The 16486-nt window shown below is 48.5% G+C and overlaps 1 protein-coding gene across 5 annotated transcripts in view; it reads left to right on the top strand.

Annotated features, from left to right (window-relative positions):
* The window catches only part of LOC134936126 (E3 ubiquitin/ISG15 ligase TRIM25-like), a 110517-nt gene that overhangs the window by 17475 nt on the left and 76556 nt on the right, over positions 1-16486 (top strand). For 2 of the 5 annotated variants that reach the window (XM_063931041.1, XM_063931040.1), the window contains exon 2: positions 9520-9733. The exons of 2 other annotated variants lie outside the window; for them this stretch is intronic. In XM_063931041.1, coding sequence (XP_063787111.1) covers positions 9603-9733 — 131 coding nt within the window. In that variant the 5' untranslated portion in view covers positions 9520-9602. Of the gene's footprint in view, positions 1-9519; positions 9734-16486 lie in introns of those variants that run through there. One more of the 5 variants, XM_063931044.1, reaches the window with a different exon arrangement.

Genomic DNA, 16486 nt, shown 5'->3' with positions numbered 1-16486 from the left:
GTTTCCTAAAATATGCCTTGCTGACAACTCCCTCAAGCAGGGAGGCTGTGCTAGAGGCAATTAATAAGCGGTATTCCCAGCAGGTAATACTCAAGGTGCCCCTACTTCAACAAGGACGGGGTTACTATTCCACACGGGTTGGGGTACCGAAACCGCATGGTTCGGTGTGACCCATTTTATATTTAAAATCCTTGAACATAAAAAAAATTCAAGTTCAAGATGGAATCGCTCAGGGCGGTTATTGCAAGCCTGGACGAGGGGGATTACATGGTATCCCGGGACATCAAGGATGCTTACCTGCATGTCCCCATTTACCATCCTCGCCAGGAGTACCTCACATTTGTGGTACAGGATTACCATTACCAAGTCCAGACACTGCCGTTTGGACTGTACATGGCACCGAGGGTGTTTTATCAAGGTAATGGCCGAAATGATGATACTCCTTCAAAAAAAAAAGGGAGTTGTAATTATCCCGTAATTGGACAATCTCGTTATAAGGGCGAGGTCCAAGGAGCAGTTGGTAGTCGGAGTAGCACTATTTTGGAAAGTGCTACAACAGCATAGGTGGATTCTAAACAGTCCAAAGTCACAGCTGGTTCCTATGACACGTCTACTGTTCCTGGGGATGGTTCTGGACATAAACCAGAAATAGTGTTTCTCCCGGAGGAGAAAGCCAAGGAGTTGTCATCTCTAGTCAGAGACCTCCTGAAACCAAAATAGGTAGCGGTGCATCATTGCACGCGAGTCCTGGGAAAAATGGTAGCTTCTTACGAAGCAATCCCATTAGGCAGGTTCCATACAAGAACTTTTCAGAGGGACCTGTTGGACAAGTGGTCCGGATCGCATCTTCCGATGCATAGGCTGATAACCCTGTCTCCAAGGACCAGGGTATCTCTACTGTGGTGGCTGCAGAGTGCCCATCTTCAAGAGGGCCGCAGGTTCGGCATACAGGACTAGGTCCTAGTGACCATGGATTCCAGCCTTTGAGGCTGGGGGGCAGTCACATAGGGAAGAAACTTCCAGGGACTTTGGTCAAGTCAGGTTATTTCCCTACACATAAATATTCTGGATCTGAGGGCCATTTACAATGCCCTGAGGCCAGCAAGGCCTCTGCTTCAAAACCAGCCGGTACTGATCCAATCAGACAACATCACGGCAGTCGCCCATGTAATCAACAGGGCGGCACAAAAAGCAGGATGGCGATGGCAGAAGCCACAAGGATTCTCCGATAGGCGGAAAATCATGTGTTAGCACTGTCAGCAGTGTTCATTCCCGGAGTGGACAACTGGGAAGCAGATCTTCTCAACAGACACGACCTCCACCCGGGAGAATGGGGACTTCCTCCAGAAGTCTTCCAATAGGATTGTACACCATTGGGAAAGGCCACAGGTGGACATGATGGCGTCCCGCCTTAACAAAAAGCTATAAAAGATATTGCTCCAGGTCAAGGGACCCTCAGGCGATAGCTATGGACGCTCTGGTAACACCGTGGGTGTACCAGTCGGTTTAGGTGTTTTCCCCTCTGCCTCTCATACCAAAGGTACTGAGAATAATAAGAAGGCGAGGAGTAAGAACGATACTCGTGGATGGCCAAGAGGAGCTTGGTACCCAGAACTTCAAGAATTTATATCAGAGGACCAATGGCCTCTGCCACTCAGTCAGGACCTGCGGCAGCAGGGGCCCTGTCTGTTCCAAGACTTACCGCGGCTGCGTTTGACGGCATGGCGGTTGAACGCCGGATCCTGAAGGAAAAGGGTATTCCGGAGGAAGTAATTCCTACGCTTACTAAAGCCAGGAAAGAGGTTACAGCAACTCATTATCACCGCATATGGCGAAAATATGTTGCATGGTGTGAGGCCGAAAGGGCCCCAACAGAGGAATTTCAACTAGGTCGATTTCTGCATTTCCTGCAAGCAGGAGTGACTATGGGCCTTAAATTGGGTTCCATTAAGGTACAGATCTCGGCTCTGTCGATTTTCTTTCAAAAAAGAACTAGCTTCAGTACCTGAAGTTCAGACATTTATAAAAGGAGTGCTGCATAGTCAGCCCCCGTTTGTGCCTCCTGTGGCACCTTGGGATCTCAACGTGGTGTTGAGTTTTCTTAAAATCACTTTGGTTTGAACCACTAAAAACCGTGGATCTGAAATATCTCACATGGAAGGTGGTTATGTTATTTGCCTTGGCTTCTGCCAGGCGAGTATCAGAATTGGCGGCTTTGTCTTGTAAAAGCCCTTATTTGATTTTCCATATGGATAGGGCAGAATTGAGGACTCGTCCCCAGTTTCTCCCTAAGGTGGTGTCAGCGTTTCACCTGAACCAGCCTATTGTGGTGCCTGCGGCTACTAAGGATTTGGAGGACTCCAAGTTGCTAGACGTTGTCAGGGCCCTGAAAATATATGTTTCCAGGACGGCTGGAGTCAGAAAATCTGACTCGCTGTTTATCCTATATGCACCCAACAAGCTGGGTGCTCCTGCTTCTAAGCAGACTATTGCTCGTTGGATTTGTAGTACAATTCAGCTTGCACATACTGTGGCAGGCCTGCCACAGCCAAAATCTGTCAATGCCCATTCCACAAGGAAGGTGGGCTCATCTTGGGCGGCTGCCCGAGGGGTCTCGGCTTTACAACTTTGCCGAGCAGCTACTTGGTCAGGGGCAAACACGTTTGCATAATTCTACAAATTTGATACCCTGGCTGAGGAGGACCTGGAGTTCTCTCATTCGGTGCTGCAGAGTCATCCGCACTCTCCCGCCCGTTTGGGAGCTTTGGTATAATCCCCATGGTCCTTACGGAGTTCCCAGCATCCACTAGGACGTTAGAGAAAATAAGAATTTACTCACCGGTAATTCTATTTCTCGTAGTCCGTAGTGGATGCTGGGCGCCCATCCCAAGTGCGGTTTATCTGCATTACTTGTACATAGTTATTGTTAACTAAATCGGGTTATTGTTGAGCCATCTGTTGAGAGGCTCTATTGTTTCATACTGTTAACTGTGTTTCATATCACGAGTTGTACGGTGTGATTGGTGTGGCTGGTATGAGTCTTACCCGGGATTCAATATCCTTCCTTATTGTGTACGCTCGTCCGGGCACAGTACCTAACTGAGGCTTGGAGGAGGGTCATAGTGGGAGGAGCCAGTGCACACCAGGTAGTCTAAGATCTTTCTAGAGTGCCCAGCCTCCTTCGGAGCCCGCTATTCCCCATGGTCCTTACGGAGTTCCCAGCATCCACTACGGACTACGAGAAATAGAATTACCGGTGAGTAAATTCTTATTTTCTCTGACGTCCTAGTGGATGCTGGGGACTCCGTCAGGACCATGGGGAATAGACGGGCTCCGCAGGAGACTGGGCACTCTAAAGAAAGATTTAGGACTATCTGGTGTGCACTGGCTCCTCCCCCTATGACCCTCCTCCAAGCCTCAGTTAGATCTCTGTGCCCGGCCGAGCTGGATGCACACTAGGGGCTCTCCTGAGCTCCTAGAAGAAAGTATAGTTTAGGTTTTTTTTTTTTTCCAGTGAGACCTGCTGGCAACAGGCTCACTGCAACGAGGGACTAAGGGGAGAAGAAGCGAACCTACCTAAGTGGTGGTAGCTTGGGCTTCTTAGGCTACTGGACACCATTAGCTCCAGAGGGATCGAACACAGGACCCGACCTCGTCGTCCGTTCCCGGAGCCGCGCCGCCGTCCCCCTTACAGAGCCAGAAGCAAGAAGGTGGGCCGGAAAATCGGCGGCTGAAGACTTCTGTCTTCTCCAAGGTAGCGCACAGCACTGGAGCTGTGCGCCATTGCTCCTCATGCACACCACACACTTCGGTCACTGATGGGTGCAGGGCGCTGGGGGGGGGGGGGGGGCGCCCTGAGCAGCAATACTGACACCTTGGCTGGCAAACTGGCACCATATATAGGCCCAGAGGCTATATAGGTGCTTTTTAACCCCTGCCAGAATCAATAAAAATGCGGGAGAAAAGTCTGTGAAAAAGGGGCGGAGCTATCTCCCTCAGCACACTGGCGCCATTTTCCCTCACAGCTCCGCTGGAGGGAAGCTCCCTGGCTCTCTCCTGCAGTCAATACACTACAACAAGGGTTAAAAAGAGAGGGGGGGCACAATTTAGGCGCAGTATACAATATATATATATATACAGGTTGAGTATCCCATATCCATATATTCCGAAATACGGAATATTCCGAAATACGGACTTTTTTGAGTGAGAGTGAGATAGTGAAACCTTTGTTTTTTGATGGCTCAATGTACACAAACTTTGTTTAATACACAAAGTTATTAATAATATTGTATTAAATGACCTTCATGCTGTGTATATAAGGTGTATATGAAACATAAATGAATTGTGTGTATGTACACACACTTTGTTTAATGCACAAAGTTATAAAAAATATTGGCTAAAATTACCTTCAGGCTGTTTGTATAAGGTGTATATGATACATAAATGCATTCTGTGCTTAGATTTAGGTCCCATCACCATGATATCTCATTATGGTATCTAATTATTCCAAAATACGGAAAAATCCGATATCCAAAATACCTCTGGTCCCAAGCATTTTGGATAAGGGATACTCGACCTGTATATATAGGCAGCTATAAGGGAAAACACTCCGTATAGGTGATATCCCTGTGATATATAGCGCCCTGGTGTGTGCTGGCATACTCTCTCTCTGTCTCCCCAAAGGGCTTTGTGGGGTCCTGTCCTCTGTCAGAGCATTCCCTGTGTGTGTGCTGTGTGTCGGTACGGCTGTGTCGACATGTATGATGAGGATAATGATGTGGAGGCGGAGCGAATGCCTGAAAATGTGATGTCACCCTGTGGGGTCGACACCGGAGTGGTTGGACTTATGGAAGGATTACGTGAAAGTGTCAACTCCTTACACAAAAGGTCGACGACACAGAACAGCCGGCTACTCAGCTTGTGCCTGTTCCAGCGTCTCAAATGTCACGGGGGGCTCTAAAAACGCCCGCTACCTCAGATGGCAGACACAGATGTCGACACGGATACCGTCTCCAGTGTCGACGACGATGAGACTAGTGTACCCTCCAAATAGGTCCACCCGTTACATGATTGAGGCAATAAAAAATGTATTACACATTTATGATAATACCCCAGGTACCACATAAAAGGGTATTATGTTGGTGAGAGAAAACTACCAGTAGTTTTTCCTGCATCTGAGAAATTAAATGAGGTGTGTGAGGAAGCGTGGTCTTCCCCCGGTAAGAAATTGATAATTTCTAAACGGTTATTGGCAGCGTACCCTTTCCCGCCAGAGGATAGGTCACGTTGTTAAACACCCCATAGGGTAGATACAGCGCTTACACGCTTATCAGAAAAGGTGGCACTACCGTCTCCGGATACGGCCGCCCTGAAGGAACCTGCTGATAGAAAGCAGGTGGTTACCCTAAAAGATATAGTCACACACTCGGGCATTATATTGCGACCAGCCATTGCTTCGGCATGGATGTGCAGTGCTCCCGCTGCGTGGTCAGATTCCCTGTCGGAAAATAACTATGGATAGGGACAATATTTTGCTGAAAATAGAGCATATAAAAGACGTGGTCTTATACATGCGTGATGCACAGAGGGATATTTGCCGGCTGGCATCAAAAATAAGCGCTAGGTTCATTGCCGCCAGACGGGAGTTATGGACTTGGCAATGGTCAGGCGATGCCGACTCGAATCGGCACATGGAAGTTTGCCCTATAAGGGGGTAAAACTGTTTGGGGATGGTCTTTCAGACCTCGTTTCCACAGCTACTGCTGGGAAATCGACCTTTTTGCCACAGGCTACCCCACAACAAAAGAAAGCACCGTATCAAGTACAGTCCTTTCGGCCCCAGAAAAGCAAGAGGGCTAGAGGCTGATCCTTTCTGCCGAGAGGCAAAGGTAGAGGAAAAAGCTGCAGCACACAGCTAGTTCCCAAGAGCAGAAGTCCTCCCTGCGTCCGGTAGGTCCACAGCATGGCGCTGGGGCTGCTCAGGCGGACCCGGGTACGGTGGGGGCCCGTCTCAGAAATTTCAGCGCCCAGTGGGCTCTCTCACACGGATCCCTGGGTCCTTCAAGTAGTATCTCAGGGGTACAGGCTGGAGTTCGAGACGTTCTTCCCCCCCCGCCGTTTCCTAAAATCTGCCTTACCGGCACCTCCCTCTGCCAGGGAGGCGGTGTTGGTGGCTATTCAACACTATAATCACAACAAGTGATTGTCAAGGTGCCCCTCCTTCAGCAAGGAAGGGGTTACTATTCCACAGTGGTTGTGGTACCGAAACAGAACGGTTCGGTGAGACCCATCTTAAAATTAAAATACTTGAACTTTTATATCAGAAGATTCAAGTTCAAGATGGAATCGCTCAGGGCGGTTATTACGAGCCTGGACGAGGGGGATTACAGGGTCTCCCTGGACATCAAGGATGCGTACCTGCATGTCCCCATTTACCCTCCTCACCAGGAGTACCTCAGATATGTGGTACAGGACTGTCACTATCAGTTCTAGACGCTGCCGTTGGAGTTGTCCACGGCACCGAAGGTCTTTACCTAGGTAATGGCCGAAATGATGATACTCCTTCGCAAGAAGGAAGTTTTTGTTATCCTGTACTTGGACGATCTCCTGATAAAGGCGAGGTCCAAAGAACAGTTGGTAGTGGGGGTAGCACTCTCTCTGGAAGTGCTTCAACAGCACGACTGGATTCTCAATATTCCAAAGTCACAGCTGGTCCCGACGACACGTCTTCTGTTCCTGTGAATGATTCTGGACACAGACCAGAAAAGAGTGTTTCTTCCAGTGGAAAAAGCTGAGGAGTTGTCATCTCTAGTCATAGACATCCTAAAACCAGGACAGGTGTCGGTACATCAATGCACACGAGTCCTGGGAAAAATGGTAGCTTCGTACGAAGCATAATTCCATTCGGAAGGTTCCACGCAAAGACGTTCCAGTATCTACAGATACAACAGCGGATAACCCTGTCGGCAAGAAACAGGGTGTCGCTGCTGTGGTGGCTGCAGAGGGCTCATCTACTAGAGGGCAGCAGATTCGGAATACAGGACTGGGTCCTGGTGACCACGGATGCCAGCCTTCGGGGCTGGGGTGCAGTCACACAGGAAAGAAATTTCCAAGGAGATTTCGCTTCACATAAATATTCTGGAGCTAAGGGCCATTTACAATGCCCTAAGCCAAGCAAGGCCCCTGCTTCAGAACCAGCCGGTACTGATCCAATCAGACAACATCACGGCGGTCGCCCATGTAAACAGACACAAGAAGCAGGATGGCGATGGCAGAAGCCACAAGGATTCTCCGATGGGCGACCTACACCCAGGAGAATGGGGACTTCATCCAGAAGTTTTCCAAATGCGGGTAAACCGTTGGGAATGACCACGGGTGGACATGATGGCGTCCCGCCTCAACAAGAAGTTGAAAAGATATTGCGCCAGGTCAAGGGACCCTCAGGCGATCGCTGGGGACGCTCTAGTGACACCGTGGGTGTACCAGTCGGTTTATGTGTTTCCTCCTCTACCTCTCATACCCAAGGTACTGAGAATAATAAGAAGGCGAGGAGTGAAAACCATACTCGTGGTTCCGGATTGGCCAAGAAGAGCTTGGTACCCGGAACTTCAAGAGATGCTGGCAGAGGACCCTTGGCCTCTGCCGCTCAGACAAGACCTGCTGCAGCAGGGACCCTGTCTGTTCCAAGACTTACCGCGGCTGCGTTTGACGGCATGGCGGTTGAACACCGGATCCTAAAGGTAAAGGGTATTCCGGAGGAAGTCATCCCTACCCTGATCAAAGCCAGGAAGGATGTCACCGCAAGACATTATCACCGCGTTTGGCGGAAATATGTTGCTTGGTGGGAGGCCATGAAGGCCCCGACGGAGGAATTTCAACTAGGTCGATTCCTGCACTTCCTGCAAGCAGGGGTGACGTTGGGCCTCAAATTGGGGTCCATCAAGGTCCAGATTTCGGCTCTGTCGATTTTCTTCCAGAAAGAACTGGCTTCACTGCCTGAAGTTCAGACTTTTGTTAAAGGAGTGCTACATATTCAGCCTCCTTTTGTGCCTACTGTGGCACCTTGGGATCTCAACGTGGTGTTGGATTTCCTAAAGTCGCATTGGTTGAGCCACTTAAAACCGTGGAGCTAAAGTATCTCACGTGGAAAGTGGTCATGCTGTTGGCCTCGGCCAGGCGTGTGTCAGAATTGGCGGCTTTGTCATGTAAAAGCCCTTATCTGATTTTCCATATGGATAGGGCAGAGTTGAGGACTCGTCCTCAGTTTCTCCCGAAGGTGGTCTCAGCTTTTCACTTGAACCAACCTATTGTGGTGCCTGCGGCTACTAGGGACTTGGAGGATTCCAAGTTGTTGGACGTAGTCAGGGCCCTGAAAATTTATGTTTCCAGGACGGCTGGAGTCAGGAAAACTGACTCGCTGTTTATCCTGTATGCACCCAACAAGCTGGGTGCTCCTGCTTCTAAGCAGTCTATTGCGCGCTGGATTTGTAGCACTATTCAGCTGGCACATTCTGCGGTAGGATTACCGCAGCCTAAATCGATAAAAGCCCATTCCACACGGAAGGTGGGCTCATCTTGGGCGGCTGCCCGAGGGGTCTCTGCTTTACAACTTTGCCGAGCAGCTACTTGGTCAGGGGCAAACACGTTTGCTAAATTCTACAAATTTGATACCCTGACTGAGGAGGACCTGGAGTTCTCTCATTTGGTGCTGCAGAGTCATCCGCACTCTCCCGCCCGTTTGGGAGCTTTGGTATAATCCCCATGGTCCTTACGGAGTCCCCTGCATCCACTAGGACGTCAGAGAAAATAAGATTTTACTCACCGGTAAATCTATTTCTCGTAGTCCGTAGTGGATGCTGGGCGCCCATCCCAAGTGCGGATTGTCTGCAATACTTGTACATAGTTATTGTTACAAAAATCGGGTTTTGTTGTGAGCCATCTCTTCAGAGGCTCCAATTGTTATCATACTGTTAACCAGGGTTCCTATCACGTGTTATATGGTGTGATTGGTGTGGCTGGTATGAGTCTTACCCGGGATTCAAAATCCTTCCTTATTGTGTCAGCTCTTCCGGGCACAGTTCCTAACTGAGGCTTGGAGGAGGGTCATAGGGGGAGGAGCCAGTGCACACTAGATAGTCCTAAATCTTTCTTTATAGTGCCCAGTCTCCTGCGGAGCCCGTCTATTCCCCATGGTCCTTACGGAGTCCCCAGCATCCACTACGGACTACGAGAAATAGATTTACCGGTGAGTAAAATCTTATTTTTTCTTGCAGGGACTCAGACTTTAGCAACACCCATGTTCCTGCAATTTGTTTGATTTGCACCTTTGCTATGGCAGTATATGGAACTCTAGTCCATTTATAGGTGCCTTGCCTGTTGCTGCTACGGGCCGGGTGATCATTTGCTGTCCATTACATGCATTTTCCACAGTAATGAGTTATATTTTAGTGTATATACTTAATACATGTATTTGTGTGTTTAACTCTCATTCCGGGATTATGCACTTCTGTTTGTTTGTAGGTGCCTGCGGTGAGGGCCGGGGAGATGAGTCGGAGGTATCCTGCAGCTGGCCCGGCAAACAGACGCGTCGCCAGGGAAACGGGATGCGTTGCCAAGGTTACCACAGCGGATGCCGTCTGACGTCACCGAACGTGACGCACCCCGCGGCTGCGGCTGGCGGAAGCTCACGCCGGACCCGGCTCTCCCGCGGGGCAGTGACATGTCTCCTATTTAGGTGAGTGCAATTTATGTGTTATGTTTGTTTGTCCACTTTTCATGCCTGCCTTGAAAACGGTGCATGGCACCGAAATGTCGGCCTTGCATGGCATATTTATCATGGGCTTGATTTAATAAACAGCACTTCTTCATTTACCACGAGTGCCGCAGTCTCAACGCTTGCGATATAGATATATATATATATATATATATATATATATATATATATATATATTAATCATACACACACGCACAAGCAGGTCTGGCACTCCCGGTTGCTATTGGTAACTTTGGCCGGTGCCCTCACAAATGCAATGACATAAATAGAAGAAAGTGCGGCACTCAGCTCCATATAAATATGACACAGTCAAATGTTATCTTAACAACGTTTCAGTGCCTCCGCACTGTCGTCAGGTTTATTCAGGATGAAAATACAAACATACCTTTATACCGTTAAATCACCCCAGTGAAGGACGCCAGCTCTGGATGCGGGACCAAGCACCCGCATGGCGGCCGTGTGTCTGACGACATCATCAGTAATAGACATTGTGTACACCCCCCCACCACCACCACCACATGATTGTCGCCTTGGCAACTGAAAAACAAACTAGGAAAAAAACGGGATTATGACACATGAATACAAAAAAGTAGCAATATATCCATGCTCAACTCTATCCAATGTATACATAAACACAAACAGTAACAGTATTGACTGTACACTATGAATCAACCGCAGGTGTATATTACAAAAAGCAAGCATAGTTAATGGCATCATTCAGCCCTTTAGGTGTAATGACATCTAAGCGTACGATCCAGCGTATGATCTAATGATAAATTTCTCAATCAGAGGATATTCCCACAGTGAGTTGTTGTCCACTAAGGACAAAGTACTTAGGATGGATCGGGACACTTTGTTGAATGCTCAACGCAATAGTAGTAATAAAAACAATATCAAACTCCCTTGGGTCAATAAATTTAATACAGCATCCCCAACCATAAATCATATATCTAAGAAATTATGGCCGATCATTGAATCAGATAAATCGTTACCTTTACGAAACCATAGCCTGTTGCCTTGCTATACTAGAGGACGTAATTTGAGGGATTTTTTAGTTAAGACCGACATTGCACCCTTAATGAAGTCATCTCTTATTCCCTCAAAAAATGGATGTGTCCGCTGTACCTGTGTGACCTGCCAGTTCCTCATCCCTGGCAATTATTTTTGTCATCCCCATACTGGCAAAAAAAATTTAAGATCCATAATTTACTTTCATGCAACTCTACACATGTGGTATACCAACTGGTATGCCCCTGTGGATTAAGTTCTGTAGGTAAAACGGAGCAGAAATGTAAAAAATGTATGGCGGCTCATCGCTCCGCTATACGGCATGCCCTGGAATCAGGGAACAGTGATCAACCTGTGGCACGTCACTTTTTTGAGCATAAACATCCCTTTAACAGCCTCCGTTACCGCATGATAGACCATGTGCCATGGTCTAAAAGAGGAGGCGACTGGGCACGTAAATTATTACAATGCGAAACACGCTGGATCATACGCTTAGGTGTCATTACACCTAAAGGGCTGAATGACGCCATTAACTATGCTTGCTTTTTGTAATATACACCTGCGGTTGATTCATAGTGCACAGTCAGTACTGTTTGTGTTTATGTATACATTTGATAGAGTTGAGCATGGATATATTGCTACTTTCTCTATCGTCCTAAGTGGATGCTGGGGTTCCTGAAAGGACCATGGGGGATAGCGGCTCCGCAGGAGACAGGGCACAAAAAAGTAAAGCTTTACTAGGTCAGGTGGTGTGCACTGGCTCCTCCCCCTATGACCCTCCTCCAGACTCCAGTTAGATTTTGTGCCCGAACGAGAAGGGTGCAATCTAGGTGGCTCTCCTAAAGAGCTGCTTAGAGAAAGTTTAGTTTAGGTTTTTTTCTTTACAGTGAGTCCTGCTGGCAACAGGATCACTGCAACGTGGGACTTAGGGGGAAAGTAGTAAACTCACCTGCATGCAGAGTGGATTTGCTGCTTGGCTACTGGACACCATTAGCTCCAGAGGGATCGAACACAGGCCCAGCCGTGGAGTCCGGTCCCGGAGCCGCGCCGCCGACCCCCTTGCAGATGCTGAAGCGTGAAGAGGTCCGGAAACCGGCGGCTGAAGACTCCTCAGTCTTCATAAGGTAGCGCACAGCACTGCAGCTGTGCGCCATTTTCCTCTCAGCACACTTCACTGGGCAGTCACTGAGGGTGCAGAGCGCTGGGGGGGGGCGCTCTGAGAGGCAAATATAAACCTTATACAAGGCTAAAAATACCTCACATATAGCCCATAGGGGCTATATGGAGATATTTAACCCCTGCCTGACTGGAAAAATAGCGGGAGAAGAACCCGCCGAAAAAGGGGCGGGGCCTATCTCCTCAGCACACGGCGCCATTTTCTGTCACAGCTCCGCTGGTCAGAACGGCTCCCAGGTCTCTCCCCTGCACTGCACTACAGAAACAGGGTAAAACAGAGAGGGGGGGCACATTAATGGCTATATATATATATATTAAAGCAGCTATAAGGGAGCACTTAATATAAGGATATCCCTTGTATATATAGCGCTTTGTGGTGTGTGCTGGCAGACTCTCCCTCTGTCTCCCCAAAAGGGCTAGTGGGTCCTGTCTTCATTAGAGCATTCCCTGTGAGTTTGCGGTGTGTGTCGGTACGTGGTGTCGACATGTATGAGGACGATATTGGTGTGGAGGCGGAGCAATTGCCAAATATGCAGATGTCACCCCCCAGGGGGTCGACACCAGAATGGATGCCTTTATTTGTGGAATTACGTGATGGTTTATCTTCCCTTAAACAGTCAGTTGAGGACATGAGGCGGCCGGACAATCAATTAATGCCTGTCCAGGCGCCTCAAACACCGTCAGGGGCTGTAAAACGCCCTTTGCCTCAGTCGGTCGACACAGACCCAGACACGGGCACTGATTCCAGTGACGACGGTAGAAATTCAAACGTATTTTCCAGTAGGGCCACACGTTATATGATTTTGGCAATGAAGGAGACGTTACATTTAGCTGATACTACAGATACCGTAAAACAGGGTATTATGTATGGTGTGAAAAAACTACAAACAGTTTTTCCTGAATCAGAAGAATTAAATGACGTGTGTGATGAAGCGTGGGTTGCTCCTGATAAAAAGTTGATAATTTCAAAAAAGTTATTGGCATTATACCCTTTCCCGCCAGAGGTTAGGGCGCGCTGGGAAACACCCCCTAAGGTGGACAAGGCGCTCACACGCTTATCCAAACAAGTGGCGTTACCCTCTCCTGAGACGGCCGCACTTAAGGATCCATCAGATAGAAAGATGGAAGTTATTCAAAAGAATATATACACACATGCAGGTGTTATACTACGACCAGCTATAGCAACTGCCTGGATGTGCAGTGCTGGAGTAGTTTGGTCAGAATCCCTGATTGAAAATATTGATACCCTAGATAGGGACAATGTTTTACTGTCGTTAGAACAAATAAAGGATGCATTTATCTATATGCGTGATGCACAGAGGGATATTTGCACACTGGCATCTCGGATGAGTGCTATGTCCATTTCAGCCAGAAGAGCCTTATGGACACGACAGTGGACAGGCGATGCGGATTCAAAACGTCACATGGAGGTTTTGCCGTATAAAGGGGAGGAGTTATTTGGAGTTGGTCTATCAGACTTGGTGGCCACGGCTACTGCCGGGAAATCCACTTTTTTACCTCAAGTCACTCCCCAACAGAGAAAGGCACCGACCTTTCAACCGCAGCCTTTTCGCTCCTACAAAAATAAGAGAGCAAAGGGCTTGTCGTACCTGCCACGAGGCAGAGGAAGAGGGAAGAGACACCAACAGGCAGCTCCTTCCCAGGAACAGAAGCCCTCCCCGGCTCCTGCAAAAACCTCAGCATGACGCTGGGGCCTCTCAAGCGGACTCGGGGACAGTGGGGGGCCGTCTCAAAAATTACAGCGCGCAGTGGGCTCACTCGCAGGTAGACCCCTGGATCCTGCAGATAATATCTCAGGGGTACAGGTTGGAATTAGAGACGGATCCTCCTCATCGTTTCCTGAAGTCTGCCTTACCAACCGTCTATTCCGAAAGGGAGAGGGTGTTGGAAGCCATTCACAAGCTGTACGCTCAGCAGGTGATAGTCAAAGTACCCCTATTACAACAAGGAAAGGGGTATTATTCCACTCTATTTGTGGTACCGAAGCCGGATGGCTCGGTAAGGCCTATTCTAAATCTGAAGTCCTTGAACCTCTACATAAAAAAGTTCAAGTTCAAGATGGAGTCACTCAGAGCAGTGATAGCGAACCTGGAAGAAGGGGACTTTATGGTATCCTTGGACATCAAGGATGCGTATCTACACGTTCCGATTTACCCCGCACACCAGGGGTACCTCAGGTTCATTGTTCAAAACTGTCACTATCAGTTTCAGACGCTGCCGTTCGGATTGTCCACGGCGCCTCGGGTCTTTACCAAGGTAATGGCCGAGATGATGATTCTTCTTCGAAGAAAAGGCGTATTAGTTATCCCATACTTGGACGATCTCCTAATAAGGGCAAGGTCCAGAGAACAGCTGGAGACAGCTTTAGCACTATCTCAAGAGGTGCTAAGACAACACGGGTGGATTCTGAATATTCCAAAATCCCATTTAATCCCGACAACTCGTCTGCTGTTCCTAGGAATGATTCTGGACACGGTTCAGAAAAAGGTTTTCCTTCCAGAGGAAAAAGCCAAGGAGTTATCCGATCTGGTCAGGAACCTCCTAAAACCAGGAAAAGTGTCAGTACATCAATGCACAAGAGTCCTGGGAAAAATGGTGGCTTCTTACGAAGCAATTCCATTCGGCAGATTCCATGCAAGAATATTCCAAAGGGATCTGTTGGACAAATGGTCAGGGTCGCATCTGCAGATGCACCTGCGAATAACCCTGTCACCAAAGACAAGGGTGTCACTTCTGTGGTGGTTGCAGAAGGCTCACCTATTAGAAGGCCGCAGATTCGGCATTCAGGATTGGATCCTGGTGACCACGGACGCCAGCCTGAGAGGCTGGGGAGCAGTCACACAAGGAAGAAACTTCCAGGGAGTATGGACGAGTCTGGAAAAGTCTCTTCACATAAACATTCTGGAACTAAGAGCAATCTACAATGCTCTAAGCCAGGCGGAACTTCTCCTGCAAGGAAAGCCGGTGTTGATTCAGTCGGACAACATCACGGCGGTCGCCCATGTAAACAGGCAGGGCGGCACAAGAAGCAGGAGTGCAATGGCAGAAGCTGCCAAGATTCTTCGCTGGGCGGAGAATCACGTGATAGCACTGTCAGCAGTGTTCATCCCGGGCGTGGACAACTGGGAAGCAGACTTCCTCAGCAGACACGATCTTCATCCGGGAGAGTGGGGTCTACATCCAGAAGTCTTCAACATGTTAATAGACCGTTGGGAAAGACCAATTGTAGACATGATGGCGTCTCGCCTCAACAAGAAACTGGACAAATATTGCGCCAGGTCAAGAGATCCACAGGCAATAGCTGTGGACGCACTGGTAACTCCTTGGGTGTACCAGTCAGTGTATGTGTTTCCTCCTCTGCCGCTCATACCAAAGGTATTGAAGATCATACGGCAAAGAAGAGTAAGAACAATACTAGTGGTTCCGGATTGGCCGAGAAGGACTTGGTATCCGGAACTTCAAGAGATGCTCACGGACGAACCGTGGCCTCTACCTCTGAGAAGGGACCTGCTACAGCAGGGTCCCTGTCTTTTTCAAGACTTACCGCGGCTGCGTTTGACGGCATGGCGGTTGAACGCCAGATCCTAAAAGGGAAAGGCATTCCAGAAGAAGTCATTCCTACCTTGATTAAGGCACGGAAGGAAGTCACCGTGAAACATTATCACCGCATTTGGCGAAAATATGTAGCGTGGTGCGAGGATCGGAGGGTTCCGACGGAGGAATTCCAACTGGGTCGTTTCCTACATTTCCTGCAATCAGGATTATCTATGGGTCTCAAATTGGGATCCATTAAGGTTCAAATTTCGGCCCTGTCAATATTCTTCCAAAAAGAATTGGCCTCTGTCCCTGAGGTCCAGACTTTTGTCAAGGGAGTACTGCATATACAGCCTCCTGTGGTGCCTCCGGTGGCACCGTGGGATCTAAATGTAGTTTTAGATTTCCTCAAATCCCATTGGTTTGAACCATTGAAAAAGGTGGATTTGAAATATCTCACATTGAAAGTGACTATGTTACTAGCCCTGGCCTCTGCCAGGAGAGTATCTGAATTGGCGGCTTTATCTTATAAAAGTCCTTATCTAATCTTCCATTCGGATAGGGCAGAACTGCGGACTCGTCCGCATTTTCTCCCTAAAGTGGTATCAGCATTTCATCTGAACCAACCTATTGTGGTGCCTGCGGCCACTAGCGACTTGGAGGACTCCAAGTTGTTGGACGTTGTCAGAGCCTTAAAAATATACATTGCAAGGACGGCTGGAGTCAGAAAATCTGACTCGCTGTTTATATTGTATGCACCCAACAAGTTGGGCGCACCTGCTTCTAAGCAGTCGATTGCTCGTTGGATTTGTAACACAATTCAACTTGCACATTCTGTGGCAGGCCTGCCACAGCCTAAAACTGTAAAAGCCCACTCCACAAGGAAGGTGGGCTCATCTTGGGCGGCTGCCCGAGGGGTCTCGGCATTACAACTCTGCCGAGCAGCTACGTGGTCGGGGGAGAACACGTTTGTAA

This window comes from Pseudophryne corroboree, chromosome 6 (genome assembly GCF_028390025.1).
Source record: "Pseudophryne corroboree isolate aPseCor3 chromosome 6, aPseCor3.hap2, whole genome shotgun sequence".
NCBI lineage: Eukaryota > Metazoa > Chordata > Amphibia > Anura > Myobatrachidae > Pseudophryne > Pseudophryne corroboree.
This window is presented reverse-complemented; position numbering and strand designations above follow the sequence as displayed.